General features: G+C 38.9%; 1 protein-coding gene across 5 annotated transcripts in view; it reads left to right on the forward strand.

Moving 5' to 3' along the window:
• The window catches only part of SBF2 (SET binding factor 2), a 463,187-nt gene that overhangs the window by 390,229 nt on the left and 55,129 nt on the right, over window positions 1-17,829 (forward strand). For all 5 annotated transcript variants that reach the window (XM_046684984.1, XM_046684986.1, XM_046684988.1 and 2 more), the window contains 8 exons: window positions 2,528-2,698; window positions 4,695-4,957; window positions 6,534-6,706; window positions 7,751-7,824; window positions 9,303-9,498; window positions 12,578-12,705; window positions 13,941-14,116; window positions 16,666-16,811. In XM_046684984.1, the coding sequence (XP_046540940.1) occupies window positions 2,528-2,698; window positions 4,695-4,957; window positions 6,534-6,706; window positions 7,751-7,824; window positions 9,303-9,498; window positions 12,578-12,705; window positions 13,941-14,116; window positions 16,666-16,811 (1,327 nt within the window). The remainder of the gene's footprint in view (window positions 1-2,527; window positions 2,699-4,694; window positions 4,958-6,533; window positions 6,707-7,750; window positions 7,825-9,302; window positions 9,499-12,577; window positions 12,706-13,940; window positions 14,117-16,665; window positions 16,812-17,829) is intronic.

Raw genomic sequence — 17,829 nt, forward strand, 5'->3', positions numbered from 1 at the left:
TTCTGAGGTCATTGTTAGTCCTTAATGTGCTTAGAGGCAAAAAAAAGAATGTGCAACCCACACCCCGAGTATCTTTAAGCAGAGTATAGAAGAAGCATGTGATTCAGTGTCTGAGGCTTCTGCTTATACACTCACAGAACCACACACATTTTGTCCATGATTTCCCATAGGTAGATAGTAGCTCTGTCTTAAACAAACAGACAGGCTTTATGAAGACCGACAATGATCCTTGTGCAGCCTCCCCTTGGGGAACTCCTGATTTTTGCTTAATGGTCATTCCCTGCGTATAGCCACCTGATAGAGTTATAGTCGACCGCCTCAGCTGCAGTACATAGTCCTCTGTATGCATAGGACTTCCTATGCAGTACATGTGGAAAGGGACTTCCACATGGGATCCAGAAATCCACAAACTCTCATAGGCAAAATCACAGCCACCCCACTTCCCACTTCCAACTACATAAGTACTATGTTTCATGGTATGCATGGTGCCTATTCCAGTTCAAGGTTTAGCCTGCTCTAGACGAAGAAGGAAATTAGCATGTATTGGGCAAATAACTTTTACCGGGTATCTTGTACATGTTATGCATCCCTAAGAAATGAACCAACTTTTGCTCCTCAACTGTTATGTATATAACCTTAATAGTAATCAGTGTCCAACCTTTCAGAAGAGAATTCAGCTTATTAAATGGCTTCAAAATAAAACTTGTATTATCAGAAACTTTAGTCCTACTCTCAAAAAACAGGTGAACTCAATTCCAAAGAATAAAATGGACAAAAAAGGAGGGGCGGAGCAAAATGGCAGGGTGAGCTAAAATGGACAAAAAAAATTGTCTATTTATTGAGAATCTTTTTGAAACATTTCTTACTTTTAGAGGTGAAAGCAACAACTGTGGAAAGATGACCCAGATCATTAACTGAAATTTAGCAGTATAAATCATCTGTAGAATTAAAATTGCAGTGTTAATTAAAATCATATCAGAGGTCTCCAGGCAGAATATTACTTTGGGAAACAAGATCCTAAAGTGCAAGAAAAACCAGACAGCAGTGCTAATTGGTATTTAATTTATTTTATGATTTGCTTTCAGTTCCTCTGCAAGACAATTTGATGTAGTGAAAAAAATCAGGGGCTTGGGGCTGCCCCCGTGGCCGAGTGCTTAAGTTCATGCGCTCTGCTTGCAGCCCAGGGTTTCGCCAGTTCGGATCCTGGGTGTGGACCTGGCACCCCTCATCAAGCCACGCTAGAGCCAGAAGGACCTACAACTAGAATATACTACTGTGTACTGAGGGGCTTTGGGGAGAAGAAGAAGGGAAAAAAGGAAGATTAGCAACAGGTGTTAGCTCAGGTGCCAATCTTGAAAAAGCAAAGAAATCTCTCTGATATCTCTTGGGGAAAAAAAAGATCAGGGGCTTTGGAACCAAGTAAACTTTGGGCTTGAAGCCCAATTCCCCCACTCTATGTGATTGCTGTATGGCCTTGGGCAATCACTTAAACCTCCCTCCCTGAGCTTCTGTTTTCTCTTCTTTAAATTGGCGATAATAATGTGCATCTTACAAGATTTTTAGTATTAAATGAGATATATAAATATTTATGAAGTGCCTCAAGTGCCTGTAGAGTTAGTTTTCCTTCCCTCTGTTAATCACAGAGTAAGGTTTACTTTTTTTTTTTTTTTTTTTGCTGAGGAAGATTCACTCTGAGCTAACATCTGTGCCAGTCTTCTTCCTCTTTATATGTGGGTTGCTGCTACAACATGGCTGACAAGTGGTGTAGGTCCACGCTCAGGATCCAAACCCACAAACCCGGGCCACTGAAGCGGAGCTCACTGAACTTAACCACTATGCTACAGGCCAGCCCCAAGTTTACTCTTATTTTGAAGCCCAGCAGGAAGTCCTGGAAAGGAAGGTTTGGTTTCAGATTACCTTCCCATGCCCAGACTTGGTTACCAGAAAATGCCCTTGAAGCCCAGGACAGTCTGCTAGGGAATATGTGAGCCAGGCTGCAGCCTTGGTGGGGAGGTAACAGGCTAGAGTGAGCAGCAGGGAGGGTGCAATTCCTCTTGAGTCCCAAATTCATGATATGCCTTCATTCTGTGTGAAAGGCCAAGTTGTAGGCTCACTCACTTGTGGCCCCCAAAAATGTACTCTTAAAACCAAGCAGAAGTTTTAAATTATATGGAGTTTTATGTTTAGGTTGTAATGAATTTTATTATTTCATAATTTTAATGAGAGCTACCAACTCTACAGTGCTAGGTACTTTTCATATATTCTCTAACTCATTTAAAAATTTTGATTTTTTTAGCTGTTGCTAAAATGTCCATTTTAATAAAGTGACTGAGACCCTAAAGGTCTTGATAGCAAGCCCAAAGTTGCCAGTTAAAAATGAGTAAGTTGCTGATTGCTGAGCTCGTACTGCCATAAGATATTGTTTATAGAGAAATTGTTTGATCACGTGGTTAACAGTGGCCCCTGTATCCTTCTGAACTGTCATGACTGTCAGCCCCAGGGTGATCTGTATTGTGTGTTCTCACAGAAACTGGCCCCTGGAGTCAGCCAGTTTGCTTACACCTGCGTACAGGACCACCCCATTTGGACAAATCAGCAATTTTGGGAGACAACCTTTTACAATGCGGTGCAGGAACAGGTTCGCTCCCTGTATCTCTCAGCCAAGGAAGACAATCATGCCCTACATCTGAAGCAAAAGGTAAGAGAATAGAAGAAAGCTACCTGTGTGGGGCTGGAATCCTGCCTTCAGGGAAAGCTTAATCAGATATGCCCAGGGCGAAAGGAAATCTAGCACTCCCTACCCGTGTATTGGGGGCTACTTTAGGAAGCCCTGTTGGTGAGCATCTTTCTTCTGTTGATTTCTGACATTATATTTTTCTGTAGTAACTTCTTAATATGGTTCTTTAGCACTAGAATTGTTTTATTATATTTTAATAAGTAAGAATTCCCTGGAAACTATTCCAGGAGGTTGAACAGAAAGAACAAACCTAAAATACCTACGCAGATGTGTTTGTGCAATTAACTTCTTGAAGAAATGTCAAATTAAAGTTAATTGACTCTAAAATAGATGTAAAATTCAGTACTTCTGCTCAAAAGTATGCCAGCAATAAATCTAGGTCTTCTGTTAGTAATATTCTGTTAGGAATATTCTATACGTTTCCATATATTTTCTCAGCATAAAATATATTTAGGAAAAATAACAAGAAAATATTTTAAAGTAAAGAAAATTGTTTTGAATTTGAAAAAGTAGTTCAGAATTTTCTGAAATTTTAAAATGTCGTTCACTAGCTGTCTGGTCTTGGGCCATTCACTTTGCATCTCTGCGCTTTATTTCCTCATAGATAAAATGAATAGATATAATGATTGTAAGATTTTAATGTCTAAAACAAGTAAAAGGCATTTAAGTAATATAAAAGTATACAAATATAAAAATACACTGTATTTATAAGTGTAGTAAGTAATAATGTTAGAAATTATCATCCTCCTTAACTGAGCTTAAAGTGGTGTTACAGGCTTGAATCTCAGCGTTGACTCACTTCAGGAGTAATTTTTAGTTCCACATGCTGGGCTAACACGTTCCTGCTGACCCTTTCCGTTATCCTCATTTTAAATTGGCCTAATGTGAAATAAGTGAACCTAGCTATCTAACAGAAACCGCACAGTAATAGTCACTCATTTCTATGCTTCATGTGATTTTAAGCATGTTATTGGTCTATTATTGAGTGTGACAAGGACAGAAACTTTCATAACAGCTCTATCTGACATCTATCTGATATCCCAAATTGTTGTTCTATACTGTTAGTATAAATTGTTTGCTTAATTGGATTTAAAACTTAGATTTTTCTTTCAAAACACCAAATGCACTTGGGTGAGGAGTAACTTGTGGCAGATGTAAAGACTATTAGTTAGAGGTCGTGTTCTGGAAATAACTGGGCAGGTGGGGTGCTTTTGATAGTTTTTTAAGCAGCTGTAATGCTAACGTTGGTTTATCTCAAAAGCATTCATGGAGCAAACACATGTCACTGCGTCTGTGTCCTCTGTTCTAAAGGGGTCTGCCTCTGAGCCTGGGCTAGACATGTGGGGCTGTAGATACTCAGCTCTTCATAAGCTATAGAGTGCTATACAGATGTGGGTTATCGTTTAACTCTTCAACCTACTGGCAAACCCCTCTTAAAAATCCATGGTCACATGTATACCCATGTGGTGATAATGTTTGGCTCCCACATTTACAAGGATGTAAAATCTAGCTCTATTTTTTGTGAGTTTGGTCATTCCCTCTCCTTCTCCCAAAGAGCAGAAGAGAAGAAACATATCAAAGTCCTAGTAAATGCTACTGGAGCATTCATGCTTGAGTTTTTCTAGGTGCTTCAGGTCAACAGTTGGTTTTAACTGGCAGCGGGAAAGGGATGGAGCCGCAGAGGTCAGTCAGTGCAGTGGAAGTTAGCAGTGAGAGGTGTTTCCATCTGTGCTTTGCTGCCGCTTCCTTGGATTTGTTGTGAGCTTCCACTCAGAACCTGCTGGAGCTGGGAAATAAAGACGACTAGGTTTTGCTTTGTCATTGTTGTTATGTTTTGTTTATATGTTTTTGTTTTTGCTGACAGAGGTATTTAGTAGATGAGTTATTAAAACACCTTCCATGTTTTTTGAAGCTCGTGTGAAGTGACGGATTTGGATTGTATTGCTTTGTTTTTTAGGATAAGCTTCCTGATGACCAATATCAGGAGAAGACAGCAATGGACCTAGCAGCCGAGCAGCTACGCCTTTGGCCTACTCTGAGCAAATCAACTCAGCAGGAGCTGGTGCAACGTGAGGAAAGCACTGTCTTCAGTCAGGCCATTCACTTTGCAAACCTCATGGTCAACCTGCTAGTTCCACTGGATACGAGTAAAAACAAGCTCCTAAGAGCATCAGCGCCAGGCGACTGGGAGAGTGGGAGCAACAGCATTGTCACAAACAGGTACATATTTCAAAAATTATCCATTTTCCCCACCTTTAGACTTCCTCGGCTCTTCTCTATTAAAAGACCTTCACTTCATCTGACTGTTCTAACTCCCTTGCATGCTCTCTTCTCTTAACCTAAGTTTTCAAGTGTCTCACCCGCTGCTGATCCAGCCCTTTAGTTACTTTCTGCCATAGCGATATACAGAAGGTGCTCTGGAAAATTACTAATGAACTCTTCTTGCCAAAGTGATTATTTGTTTTTGGCCCTCCTTTTCCTCAACTAACCATGGCGTTTGCCTATAATCGTGTCCTCGACCAGGCCTTGCTCTCAGCCCTACAGTGACTTCCCATACCACTGAGAGTAAAACCCATGGACTACAAGGTCTAACAGGATCTGGCCCCTGGCTATTGCTCTGACCTTGGTTCCTATCACTCTTATGTCAGCCAAACTGGTCTCCTGCTAATGCTAATGCTCAAGCACTCTAAGCATAATACTGCTTCAGACCCTTTGTACTTGTTCCTGCTATCTGGAATACTCTCCGTATAATAGTAACAAGAATCACTTCCTCACTTCATTTAGTTCTCTGCTCAAATGTCACCTACCCAGAGAGGCCTTCCTGACTTCCCATCTAAAGCAGCATGTCCATCACTCTTTCTCCTACCTTGCATTTTTCCTCTCATGGCATTTTTCCAAAACCTGATTTACATATTGAGTGGATAACACATCTCAGTTCTTTAACGCTTGGCATGATGTGATGGCCATATTCACTGCTTAGGTTTACCTCAACACTGATTCAGCTAACGTGGTTGGATTTGGAGAAAAGAGAACTGAGTAGGTTAGAACAGGCTAATGAGTCTTCTCCGTGATTAGCAGTCTAAAGGAAGGCACAGGAGACAGGAATATGTGTTGAATAGTGTGAACTGAATAAGCAAGAAGGGCCGGGATTGAGCTTGCACATCCGCTCCCTTTCACATTTATCCCCTTATCTTGCATGACTTCATCACCTACAGAAGAATGATGGCTTCAGAGTGACCAAAAGGATTGTGACTCTCTAAGAGAGAGAGAAACATTGGCAAGAGAAGCATTCATAGGACAATTTGGTTCTTCCATTTGGAAGAATATCCTATTTACTGGAAAAAGTTCTTTTACTTTGCCTACCAGGGAACATGCCCCTCAGTGGCCAAAGGCCAAAGCTAGCCGTATTACTTTGTCTGGCTCTGTGTGGTAATTAACTTGGGAGGACATGGTTTTTTTGGGAAGGTTCAAGTATCAGATTATAAATGAAAAAGTCCCTTTTTGCTTTATTTTCTGTGGTCCCTAAGGTTCTTTTAGGAGAATGACAGAAGGTATTCATTACAAAAACAAATACGAGTCCAAAGGACAGTGCCTGACAGTAGCTTCCAAATGTGGGCAGTAGAATATCGTGTTTCACTGCTCTCACTTTATAAAGGAGCCATGGAGTTAAGTGCGCCTTCTCTTTGAGTATGCGTCTCTTCCAGCAAGTTTAAATTGCTAAGGAAATGGACTGTGATGCAGTAGTCACTTGTTACGTTTGAGTACTGACCATGATTTCTTTCCTTGACTTTCTTAGTATTGCAGGAAGTGTAGCCGAGAGCTATGACACAGAAAGTGGCTTTGAGGATTCGGAGAATAATGACATTGCCAATTCTGTTGTGCGTTTCATTACCAGATTTATTGACAAGGTTTGTACAGAAAGTGGAGTTACTCAGGATCACATCAAAAGCCTTCATTGCATGATACCAGGTAATCACTTTGCAGATATTAGAGAACTAGAATATTGGAGATAGTTGAGTAAAAATTGTTCTTATGGGTCTGCTTTTTCCAGCATAACACCTGCAAGATTTGTCTTCTAGTAGTTCAGCCATGCTATTCATGTATGTCCTGATTAGGGTTTTTTTAATATTTTTAAATTGTGGTAAAATATATATAACATAAAATTTGCCATTTTAAGTATCAAATTCAGTAGCATTAATTCCATTCACAATGTTGTGAAGCCATAACCACTATCTGTTATCAAAACATTTCAGCACCCCAAACAGACACTCTGTACCCATTAAAAATAACTCCTCATTCTCCACCCTCTAGCCCCTTGTAACCTGTAATCTACTTTCTATCTCTATGAATTTGCCTATTCTAGATATTGCATATAAGTGAAATCATGTAATATTTATTCTTCTGTATCTGGCTTATTTCACTTAGCATAATGTTTTCAAGATCCATCCATGTTCTAGCAGGTATCAAAACTTCATTCCTTTTTATGGCTGAATACTATTCCATTATATAGATACACCACATTTTGTTTATCCATTCTTCTGTTGATGGACACTTGGGTTGTTTCTACCTTCTGGCTATTGTGAATAGTACTACTATAAATGTTCACATACAAGTATCTGTTTGAGTCCTTATTTTCAATTCTTTTGGATATATACCTAGGAGTAGAATTGCTGGGTCATATGGTAATTCTGTTAATTAGTTTTTTTGTTTTTGCTGAGGAAGATTAGCCCTGAGCTAACATCTGTGCCAGTCTTCGTCCACTTTATATGTGAGTTGCTGCCACAGCATGGCTGACAAGTGGCATAGGTCCAGACCCAGAATCCAAACCCAGGAGCTTGGACCACTGAGGGAGAAGGCGCTGAATGTAACCAGGACACTACAGGACTGGCCCCCTATGTTTAACTTTTTGAGGAACCACTAAACTCTGATAGTTTTTAACTCTAAAATATCCAGAATTTGTTTTAATTCTTCTTGTTTTTGCTCTTTCATTTTGAATACTCTGACTCACCCTAGGAATTGTAGCTATGCACATTGAGAGCCTGGAAGCAGTGCATCGAGAGAGTAGAAGACTGCCGCCTATACAGAAGGTATTTATTACAGTACATGCTTTCAGGGCATAACATCGCTTCTTAAAAACAGCAACAATAGACTGTTGTGCCCCAGGAAGTACCCTCTCCTAACCTTGTACAGAGACCAACTCCAATTTTAATGATACATTAAACTTTCAGAGGAGTTTATCATGTAGATCCTAATAAAAAGGACACTGAAGTAGAATAGTGGATTGAACAAAGGAGCAACAATAACCTCTTGTTGAGTCTACTTTTGCATCCAGGGCATAAATTATGAACATTGTAACTTCCAAGCCAAGATTTTATGCTCTGCCTACTTCCCAAAAAAGGCAATTACCATAAAAACAGCAGGTTCCTGAATCCGTATATATTACAAGCACATTATCACAAGCATCTGGAAAGTCTGTTAGACATTGAGAGTCCTGAAGCCCACCCCAGCCCCCACAATCGGAGAGCAGTTGGAATCTGGCCTGGGGATCTGTACTTTAACAAGCCTCCCAGGGGATTATTTTGCAGCTTGTCTGGCACCAGTCTGTGGACTAAGGTTCAGGACCCTCTTACCTATACGATATAACTAGTAAAAGTAAATTCAAAGGAGAAATCAGAAGCCAGATGGATAGGAAAGATAATTCTATCAGAAATCTGAGACACAGCGATCATTATACGTTGGCTTTACATTTAGCTCTGAGCTTCCTAGAGCCAACAGAAGGAATACTCCTGATTTATGTAGTTTTTACGCTTAGTAAAAAATAAGCATATTAGATCTTCAGGAGAGATGGATTTTTTTTTTCCTAACACTGAACTCTTTAGAGGAGTTTATCATATGGTTCCTTATTTCCCAAGATAGGTAAATGTTCATTATTTGGCCATTTATTGTATTAATCCTCAATAGAGGCCAAGAAAGGCAGGTCTTTTTAAAGATGCATCCATTTTTTTAAGTACTTGCCTTTTCAGTTTACAAAAGTAACAGTGTTCTTTGTATAAAATTGAAGCATTAAAGAAGTAAGTATTGTACAAAGTGAAAATCCCCCATGGTCCTCCCACCCCACCTCTACGCTTAATCATGATAGCACCACCTTTAACAGTTTGATTCATATCCTTACAGTTTGTTTTCTTTTTCCAAAAAGGGGATCATAATAAACATACTGGTTTGCAACTTTCTTTTTTACTTAACAATGTATTCTGGATATCTTTCTATGTTAACATATATAGATCCATGTCATTTTTTTTTAATGGTTGCAAAATGTTCCATTGAATAGATGTTTCAAACATTTTAGTAATTTCCAGTGATTTTACTGTTAATAAGCAATGCTACAAAGAATCTTTTTACATTCAGATGCAGAAATGTTATTTCTGCCTCTTCCCAAATCTGTTTTCTCATTTGGCTACCTGGGAAATGTGGCTCAAGTTTTTAGGTCTGTGACTGAAAAGTTAACCGTGGTCTCAGTGTTGGAAACCCACGAGAGCTGTGTTTAAAATACTTTCTCTGTTGTTAGCCCAAGATTCTTAGACCTGCTCTACTGCCAGGAGAAGAAGTTGTTTGTGAAGGTCTTCGAGTCCTCCTGGATCCTGATGGAAGAGAAGAAGCCACCGGAGGCCTTCTTGGAGGCCCTCAGCTCCTGCCGGCAGAAGGAGCCTTGTTCCTCACCACATACAGAATTCTGTTCAGAGGGACTCCCCACGATCAGCTAGGTATGTCTCATCTTACACCATCGGATTGTGGATATCTGTGTGCAGCATGAGGTCTTGATTCCATGTGTATACAGTGATTTGCAGATCATTTCAGATTCAGAGTAAGCCTTTTGCCACGTAGGTATTTTTTAGAATTCTTTCATCTGTCAAAGCTAATGATAATTTGGATCATAGATTCTTACCAGCAGAACCAAGGGTATCTTCTAAACAGTAAATCATGGGTTCATTCACTGAAATGATCATAATTCATGAGGCAGCATCTTGTGACATAGGGATATTCGCAGTGTCTAGCTGCTAACAATGTCCCCTGCTGACTTGTCCCACCTTTCCAAGTCCTACAGTTAACTGTAAGGCTAAGGTTTTCCAGACACATGATCCCTTCTGTGGAAGGATGTGTTAAGCATCACAGGGTTGTACAGCACTAACCAACTAACTCCACTTCTTCCCTCTCATCTTATTTCAACTAACCTCATTTCCCTCTTAGCAGACAACTTCTTTTCTATCCACTAAACTCTCTCAACTTCTGTTTTCCACTACGCTATATAATCTGCTATATTAGAAAGGAATAGCATGCCTATCAAGTCTGAATTATCTTTTTTTAATCACTATAGTCTCTATATAAACTATTCTGGTTGATAGGAAAAGCCTACAAGATTTTGAGTAAAATTGTTGGACTCCAAATCCAGAAGCTCAGCTTTAGGTTGCTGTTGACAAATCTTGATATTTTAAGGAGGTCCTCTAACCTTTCTGAGATTCCACTTCCTCTTTTACAAAATTAGGAAATTGGGCTTGATTGGTGATAATTCATTGTTCTCAGCCTTGACTGCATATTTGAATTACCTGGGAAGCTTTAAAAAAAAAAAAATACTGGTTTCTGGACCTAACCCTCAAACGATTGAATTCGAATCTAGAATAAGATTCTAGGAGTGGGGAGACCTAGGCATCTGTGTATTTTTAGGCCCCAGAAACGATGGTGATGCCTACTGAGGAGTGAGAACTATTGGGATAAATGGTCACTAAAATTCCTTCCTCATCTGAAATTATTCATCCAGTAGCATTTGATGAGTATGTGCTATGTGCTGTGCATTTTGTTAGACAGTGGGATTCAGATGTATAAAATGTATTATCTTTAAAATCTCAGAATTGTATAATTCCTTGCTTGGATAGAATGAAGATGGTTTATTATCTTGGTCATAAAAGATTGCTTACCATCTAATAAGCAAAAAGCTCACAAAATTCAATAAACAAAATGAATCTATAAGAATAGTTGTGCTCATTTTGGAAAAAAGTAAGAAATAGAGCAAAATTTCTCATCCTTCTCTTGTTATATTACTATACATAAATTACATTTGTATTTGAAAGCAAGTATATTTGCAAAAGAAACTAAATTCCAGTCCTTATAATTTTTTTTGTACTATAACTTTTGTGAGCTCAGTGGCTGTAAACATATACTTTGGGTATATAAATATGTGAATACTTGGTCATTTAAATTGCTCAAATTTATTTCTTTTAAATAAATCAAAGCTGTACTTACTGTGAAAGGTTATATTGTTCTCTTGTTTTTTCCTGTCAATTTTTGGGATAATTTCACATTCCAGGAAAATTATTTTTATCAAAGAAAACCTTTTTATTTCTCTTGTATTTTATTTCTCTTTTTAAGATTTTTAATGTAGGGGGCCGCCTGGTGGCACAGTGGTTAAGTGCTCACGTTCCGCTTCTCGGTGGCCCAGGGTTCGCCAGTTCGGATCCCGGGTGTGGACATGGCACCGCTTGGCACACCATGCTGTGGTAGGCGTCCCACATATTAAAAAAAAAAAATGTAGAGGAAGATGGGCATGGAGGATGGCCCAGTCTTCCTCAGCAAAAAGAGGAGGATTGGCAGCAGTTAGCTCACGGCTAATCTTCCTCAAAAAAAAAAAAAAAAAGATTTTCAATGTAAAATTTCTCTTTTAATGACACATAGAAATAACTTTACATGTGTTATATAAGCATAGGTTGTTTAATACATCCTAGAACTTAAATCCTGTGTACATCCCGATTTTGTTTAGCCTCTGGGTATGAGCTTAACATAAGAAGATGATCAGAATTTTCCAGGTTAGGAATTGACAGGTCCAGGGAATGAGGAATTCCGATGATGATAAGTGGATAAACGTATGGGCTCTAAAGTCAGAGAAACCTAGTTCAAATCTCACCCCCTCTGGCTTACTAGCAGAGGGGCCTTGCCCATTGCTGCCCCTGTTCTGTTCCTTGTGCCACTGCCTGAAATGCCTTCCTCTTCCCCTCTGCAAATCCAAACCTACACTCTCTTCAAAGCTCACCTTCCTCTCACTTCTTCCAGGAACCATTCTCTAGCCATCTAGCATGCAGGAATCTTCTCCCTTTCTGAAATATGTGAAACCTTGCCCCCTCAAACCTAGGAGCCGATTAGCCCGTTGTTGCATTCTGCATGTGGCCCTCCTCTCCACGGGGAGCTGTAGCCCCAGGCGAGGCTTCAGGGATGCTGCTGCTTTCCTAGAGCCTCATCCTCGCAACCTCAGCTAGTTGATAAATAATTATTTATGTTTTTCCCTTTCTTGCTTTAATATTTAAACTCCTAAAAACCTTGGGCCTAAGCCCAGGCCTATATCTTCCGAAGGCACATATACATAGTATAGCACCTTTTACCACATACGGAAACAAGCTTAAAGACTTTTTCTCTTTTGCTTTATTCTTATGTTAAATATCGTAGGTGTCTTTTCAATGTTTTAAGATACTTATTTTTTCTGTATAAAACCTCCTCTAAGAGTGTCTTAAACCAGGTGATCTTGTGTGGCACACATAGGTTTGGGAAATAGAACAAAGGCAGGAGGGTTGTGACAGATCCTTCACTCTGGGAAAGGATTGTGTCTCAGGATTGAATTGCCACGCAATAAAGTTAATGAACGCGATTCTAGAATCATGGCATTTTCTCTCACTGCATTCCTGGGTGTTGTACCCTCCAGGTACATTTCTCCAGCAAAGGCTGATCAAATGAGCAGCAGAGACTCTAGGAATGAGCTGTAAAGTACTGTTACTGAGTCTGTGTCCTGTCTTCCTGTAGTTGGTGAGCAGACAGTTGTGCGTAGTTTTCCCATTGCCTCCATCACCAAGGAGAAGAAGATCACAATGCAGAACCAGCTACAGCAGAACATGCAAGAAGGACTGCAGATCACATCAGCATCTTTTCAGGTATGAAGAAAGGGAGCCATTCTTCCACTATTCAAAAGTTTTCTACAAATGACGTCATAGGCACTTTCTGTGGTCACGTAGTCAGAAGTTAGAGGATGAGGAGGCTCAGAGGGTCTGAGAGGGTAATCTTCAACTGAGTAAACTCGTGAACAGTCTTGGATTTAATCCCTCATTTCCTGAGCCCCTTGGCCAACTCAGAGTGCCAACAGATTGTCAATATTTAGTGATCTTAGAAATTCAGACGCACACAGTTGACTGTTGCTCTCTGCCACGTCATTCCTCCGTTTGTGTTTGATAAAGCCTTTAGATAGACAGAAAGCAATTCTCTTGGCATTTGTTTCAGAAGGAAATACCCTGTGGCTCTTCTGCGAAAGAAGTAAAACTCAGAATTATAGCTGGGGCTAAAGTACTGTTGATTCTCACTAAATCACCCCTAATAAAGCAGAGCGTTTTCCGGGGGGCTGTGCACATATCAGAACTCATGGAAGTACTATTTAAACCAGACACTGGAAGAGTGATCTTTTCTTAGTTTTTGCCTTTTGTACAACTCCCAGTCTGTGACATTTTGTTTTCCTGTTCTTCATGCCTTGTTTCTGACTCCTCGGATTTGCAGGGGCTCCAATTCTTGCTTCAGTCCTTCCAGTCAAGAAGCCATGCCTTAGTACCTCTGCGTGCTGATTGTGTGAAATGTGAGGCTGCTCATCTCTAGGCTCCAGGCCTTCCCCCAACACCTGAGAGCAGTGACCTCCTAGGGATTTCTTCACTGTTCCAACTGCCAAAGGACTCTGAACTAGAGTATTGCCTGGTCATACTGCTTAGGAGTCTAGTCAAACTGGATTTTTTCTTCCTAGATTTATAGTATCTCTGGATAGGAAGAGACCTTATCAGGCCAAATTCCCTATCTAGAACCAACAGTTGAGAAATGAGAAGGACATGTTTCCTACTTAATCGCTGTAAGTTTATTTCTCTATCCCATCATAGAAAAGGTAATCTTAAAGAAACCCAAGTTTAAGATACATGATTTTCCTTGCCACCTAACCATCTATGGCAAGAAAAACTTTTTGAGCCTTTTTTATTTTTTAAATTAAAAAGTTATATTGCATAATATCCAAGATCCCTTCAATCTCCAAACTCTTGACATTTAGTATTGTTATTTTCTGCTATTTCAGTAATTTAGGGGGAAGTTATCTGGAAATCCTTAATGCTTCTGATGTGTTTAATCTCTTTGTCTATAGTTGATTAAAGTAGCATTTGATGAAGAAGTGAGTCCAGAAGTAGTAGAGATCTTTAAGAAACAGCTGATGAAGTTCCGTTATCCTCAGTCCATTTTCACCACCTTTGCTTTTGCTGCTGGACAAACTACCCCACAAATAATTTTACCCAAACAGAAGGAAAAGAACACTTCCTTTCGGTAAGAAGTCGGATTTCTTCATTTCTGGCCTCCGTAATTGGCTGTGAGAAGTCGCCTGTCCTTTGGGTCACTGTGTAAGGGACTGCTCTTTTTGTTTGCCATTCTGTCAAGCCCCTTGGACCAAGCTCAGAAACTGATGGGACAGTGGCACTGATGTGTGTGGCAAGTTTCAAAAACTAAAAGCTACAAGAGGCTTTGACTATGATGTCCATTGCTCTTGATGCATTTTTAGAATGTGAAATTCTGTTTTCCCCTTTTCCCGTGTTGATCACTTTCTGTCTTTGAGCACTCCTTTCAGTTTTCATTAATATTCGGGCCTAGAAGACAGTTTTGCTTTGATCTAGAGATGGGAGACTTTTTCTCTTTCTTTTTTTGTAACTTTTTGTTTTGATACAATGTGAAACTTACAGAAAAGTTACAAGATAGTACAAAGAATTCCTATATACCCTTTACACAGATTTACCAATTGTTTATGTTTTGTTCCATTTCCTTATCATTCTCTCTCATATGTATTTTTTATTGAAGTATAATTGACATAGGTATATTTTTCTAAACCATTTCAGTTATATAGATACTCCTTTATCCTGAAATACGTCAATATATTTCCTATGAACAAAGACATTATCTTTTATAACCACAGTACAATAATCAATACCAGGAAATTTAATTGGTATAAAACTTTTATCTAACCCAAAGTTCATATTCAAATTTTGCTTATGATCCTTTATAGCTACTTTTTTTCCTTCCTCGTACAGGATCCAATCTGGGATCAGGCATTGCATTTAGTTGTCATATTCCTTTAGGAACCCTCATTTTCTGATGAAAATTTTTAGGAATTTATGTTGAAACTTTAAATTTTAGTTATTACAAAGTTAGAATTGCTTTAAAATTCTCTTCATTTAGTGATAAAATATAGGGGCTAAAATTTCAAGTCATCCTCATTAATTACCTGAAATTAATGTAATTTGAGCATCTGCCAGTATAAATTACAGATTAGGAATTGCTCTACAGACTTTGGAGAAAAGGCTTATCCTTTGCCTGAAAGTGAGGTATGCTGGGGGTTATAGAAGAGGTGAGGTTCCAGATGTTGTGTCGTTTCTCGATTGCATAGCTAGCCACCTGTGCCACTGTTACCTGATAAGCAAAGGAGAACACACATATCCAGGAATGGTATGCTGAAACAAGAACAGCTTCCTAGGTATTTATGACAGTGAGCCAAGCTTCTCATTTTAGCACTGTGGGGTCACAGAGGGACCTATAATATTTTATCCTAGCCCTCTATGGAACAAACAAAGATTTGTATGGTGTTTTATGTTTAGAAACTATTAGGGGAAAATTACATGTATAATATATATAATTAAGTTTATTATATCAAGCTTATTCTATCCAGCTGCAACAGAGATATAGCAAATTTAAAATTTAAAATATCTTAGAATTGTTTTGTGTATTTAAAACAAAGGATATAGCTCTAGCTGGAATAAAATTTCAGAAATCCCATTGAGTTTATATTGTTACACCTGAAGTGATTTACAATAGATTTAATTTAGGAAATACCAATATTTTGAAATTTCTAACAATTATCTAAAACATGTTTCATAACCCTCAGAGTTACATTTCAGATGACTAAAAACAGGGTCTGGTAAAACTGTATGACAATAAAAGAATTCTTATCACCTTTCACCAAATGCCAGGAAAACAGAAAGAGGTCTCTTCTTTATGGTAGAGAAGAGCACAATAAAAAACAGTCTTACTTAAAACCTCCGTCTCAGTATGATCATTCAGGAAATAGGTCCTTTGTTTAATTCTGTGCATTGTAAATACTCTGTACCCGGATGTTCTATCAGCAAGAAAAGGTAAACTGTTTAAATAAAGTATTTTTAGGTCCAAGTAATTTACAACCTAGCTTCCCTTTAATTAAAGCTGTTTCTCAAAAGGATACTCAAATTGCTGATTTCCTCTTTTTTTCTCCTCTCAAAAAGGGGAATTATATTACTCTTTTCTATTTCTCAGAAGGTTTATAGCATCAGAAGGCAGGACACCACACATACACTTAAGACATTTAAGAAATAAGTAAAGGTGTTGCCAACTCTAATTGTCATACAATCTCAGAGAGAAGCCTATGAGTTAGTAGAAAGAGAGTTGGAATCAGTAGAGAAGGGGACAGGCTGGCTTTCCATGCAGGAGGACTGCCACAGGCATGGCTTGTGGGGACGGGTGGAAGCAGTGGCATGGATACCCAGAGTGGGTTAGGGGTGTGCTCAACCAAAAAGCCAAACCAGGGAGTTTAGATTTGGGGTGGTAAGTAGTTTATGTCATCTAGGTTCTTGCACTTTTTGCCTAAAACAGTGTCCTAATGACAACAGTGTTTTATAGGAAATTAGCCTGCTATTATGTAAAAAGTGATCTAAAGGAGAGGCTTAATGAAGTTCTGGTCAATAATGGTGGCTTGTGGGAATGGAGAAGAAACAAATTGAACTATGTAGGTATCAAAAAATATAAGTGATATCTTCATAATAAATTGGCATTCTCTTTGGTTTTATGATTTGTAGCACCTTCTCAAAAACAATTGTGAAAGGTGCCAAAAGGGCAGGGAAAATGACAATTGGGCGGCAGTATTTATTGAAGAGGAGGACAGGGACAATTGTGGAAGAGAGAGTGAATCGTCCTGGATGGAATGAAGAAGATGACGTATCTGGTATGTGACAACTCTTTTTTTCCTTCGTGAATCAATTTTATTTTTTCTACTTTTATGAACAAAAATAAAAAACTAAGACGGAGTTGTGCTTCAACTTTGACTCACGAAAACCTAGGTGTAATAAGCAGATTGGAGGCACTTACTAGCTTCTCGGAACTGGATAAAAAAAATTTTTATTTTCCCAATATTCCATTGTTCGGATAAGATTTTGTGATATTCCACTTCTCCCCCTTTACTAAATCCATAGAGCTAATTGGCCCTGGTTATGTGGGTTTTATCAAAGAGAGAAAGAAAGAAACCCACTGTACAGGAAATTTAGATGTGAAGTAGTCACCTGTATCTTATTGTTATGGAATAGGAAGAAGGAAATAAGGACACTGCATATTTGAAGCTGAAGATTTTGGGTTTGGATAAGAACATTGTGGGTGCTCTTAATCAAAGTGGGGGACCTGAGATGAAGGGGTTCTTAGATAAGAGAAAAAAGTCTGCTAAATATTTAAAAGAACAGAATCTGGGAAGTTAAGCTACCTCTCAGTTGGGAAAATAGAGGCAGAAAACCGGGAGCAAAATGTCTTATTGACTGTTTTTTATTCTTTAACCCACTATCAAGTATGCTTATGGAATTAACACTAGCAAGAATCTGATCTAATGGGAGACAGCATGAATTGCACCCTTTTTGCTTCTCAGGATGTTAGAATCAACTGCCAGTGATTATACAACTACTCCTTCTTCTACTAATAATAACAACAACAACAGTATTTTAAAGAAAGAAACTTCATCTTTAGAGAGATCACTGGCTGAAGGTCTCATTTCACTATGTGTACTACAAGCTTGCCTCTAGGGGCGATGAAAGACCCACCATTGCATTACTTGAAAGGACCGTTTGTTGGAACCCTGGCCTCCTCACACAAGGAAAGCTATAAAACATTTACTGCTACCCTTCACTGTGGACTCTTCTAATCTGAAGTTTTTGTGATTTCACAGAACCAAACTATTCTATGATAGTCCACCTAAAGAC

The sequence above is a fragment of the Equus quagga genome, chromosome 14, assembly GCF_021613505.1.
Source record: "Equus quagga isolate Etosha38 chromosome 14, UCLA_HA_Equagga_1.0, whole genome shotgun sequence".
NCBI classification, from domain to species: domain Eukaryota; kingdom Metazoa; phylum Chordata; class Mammalia; order Perissodactyla; family Equidae; genus Equus; species Equus quagga.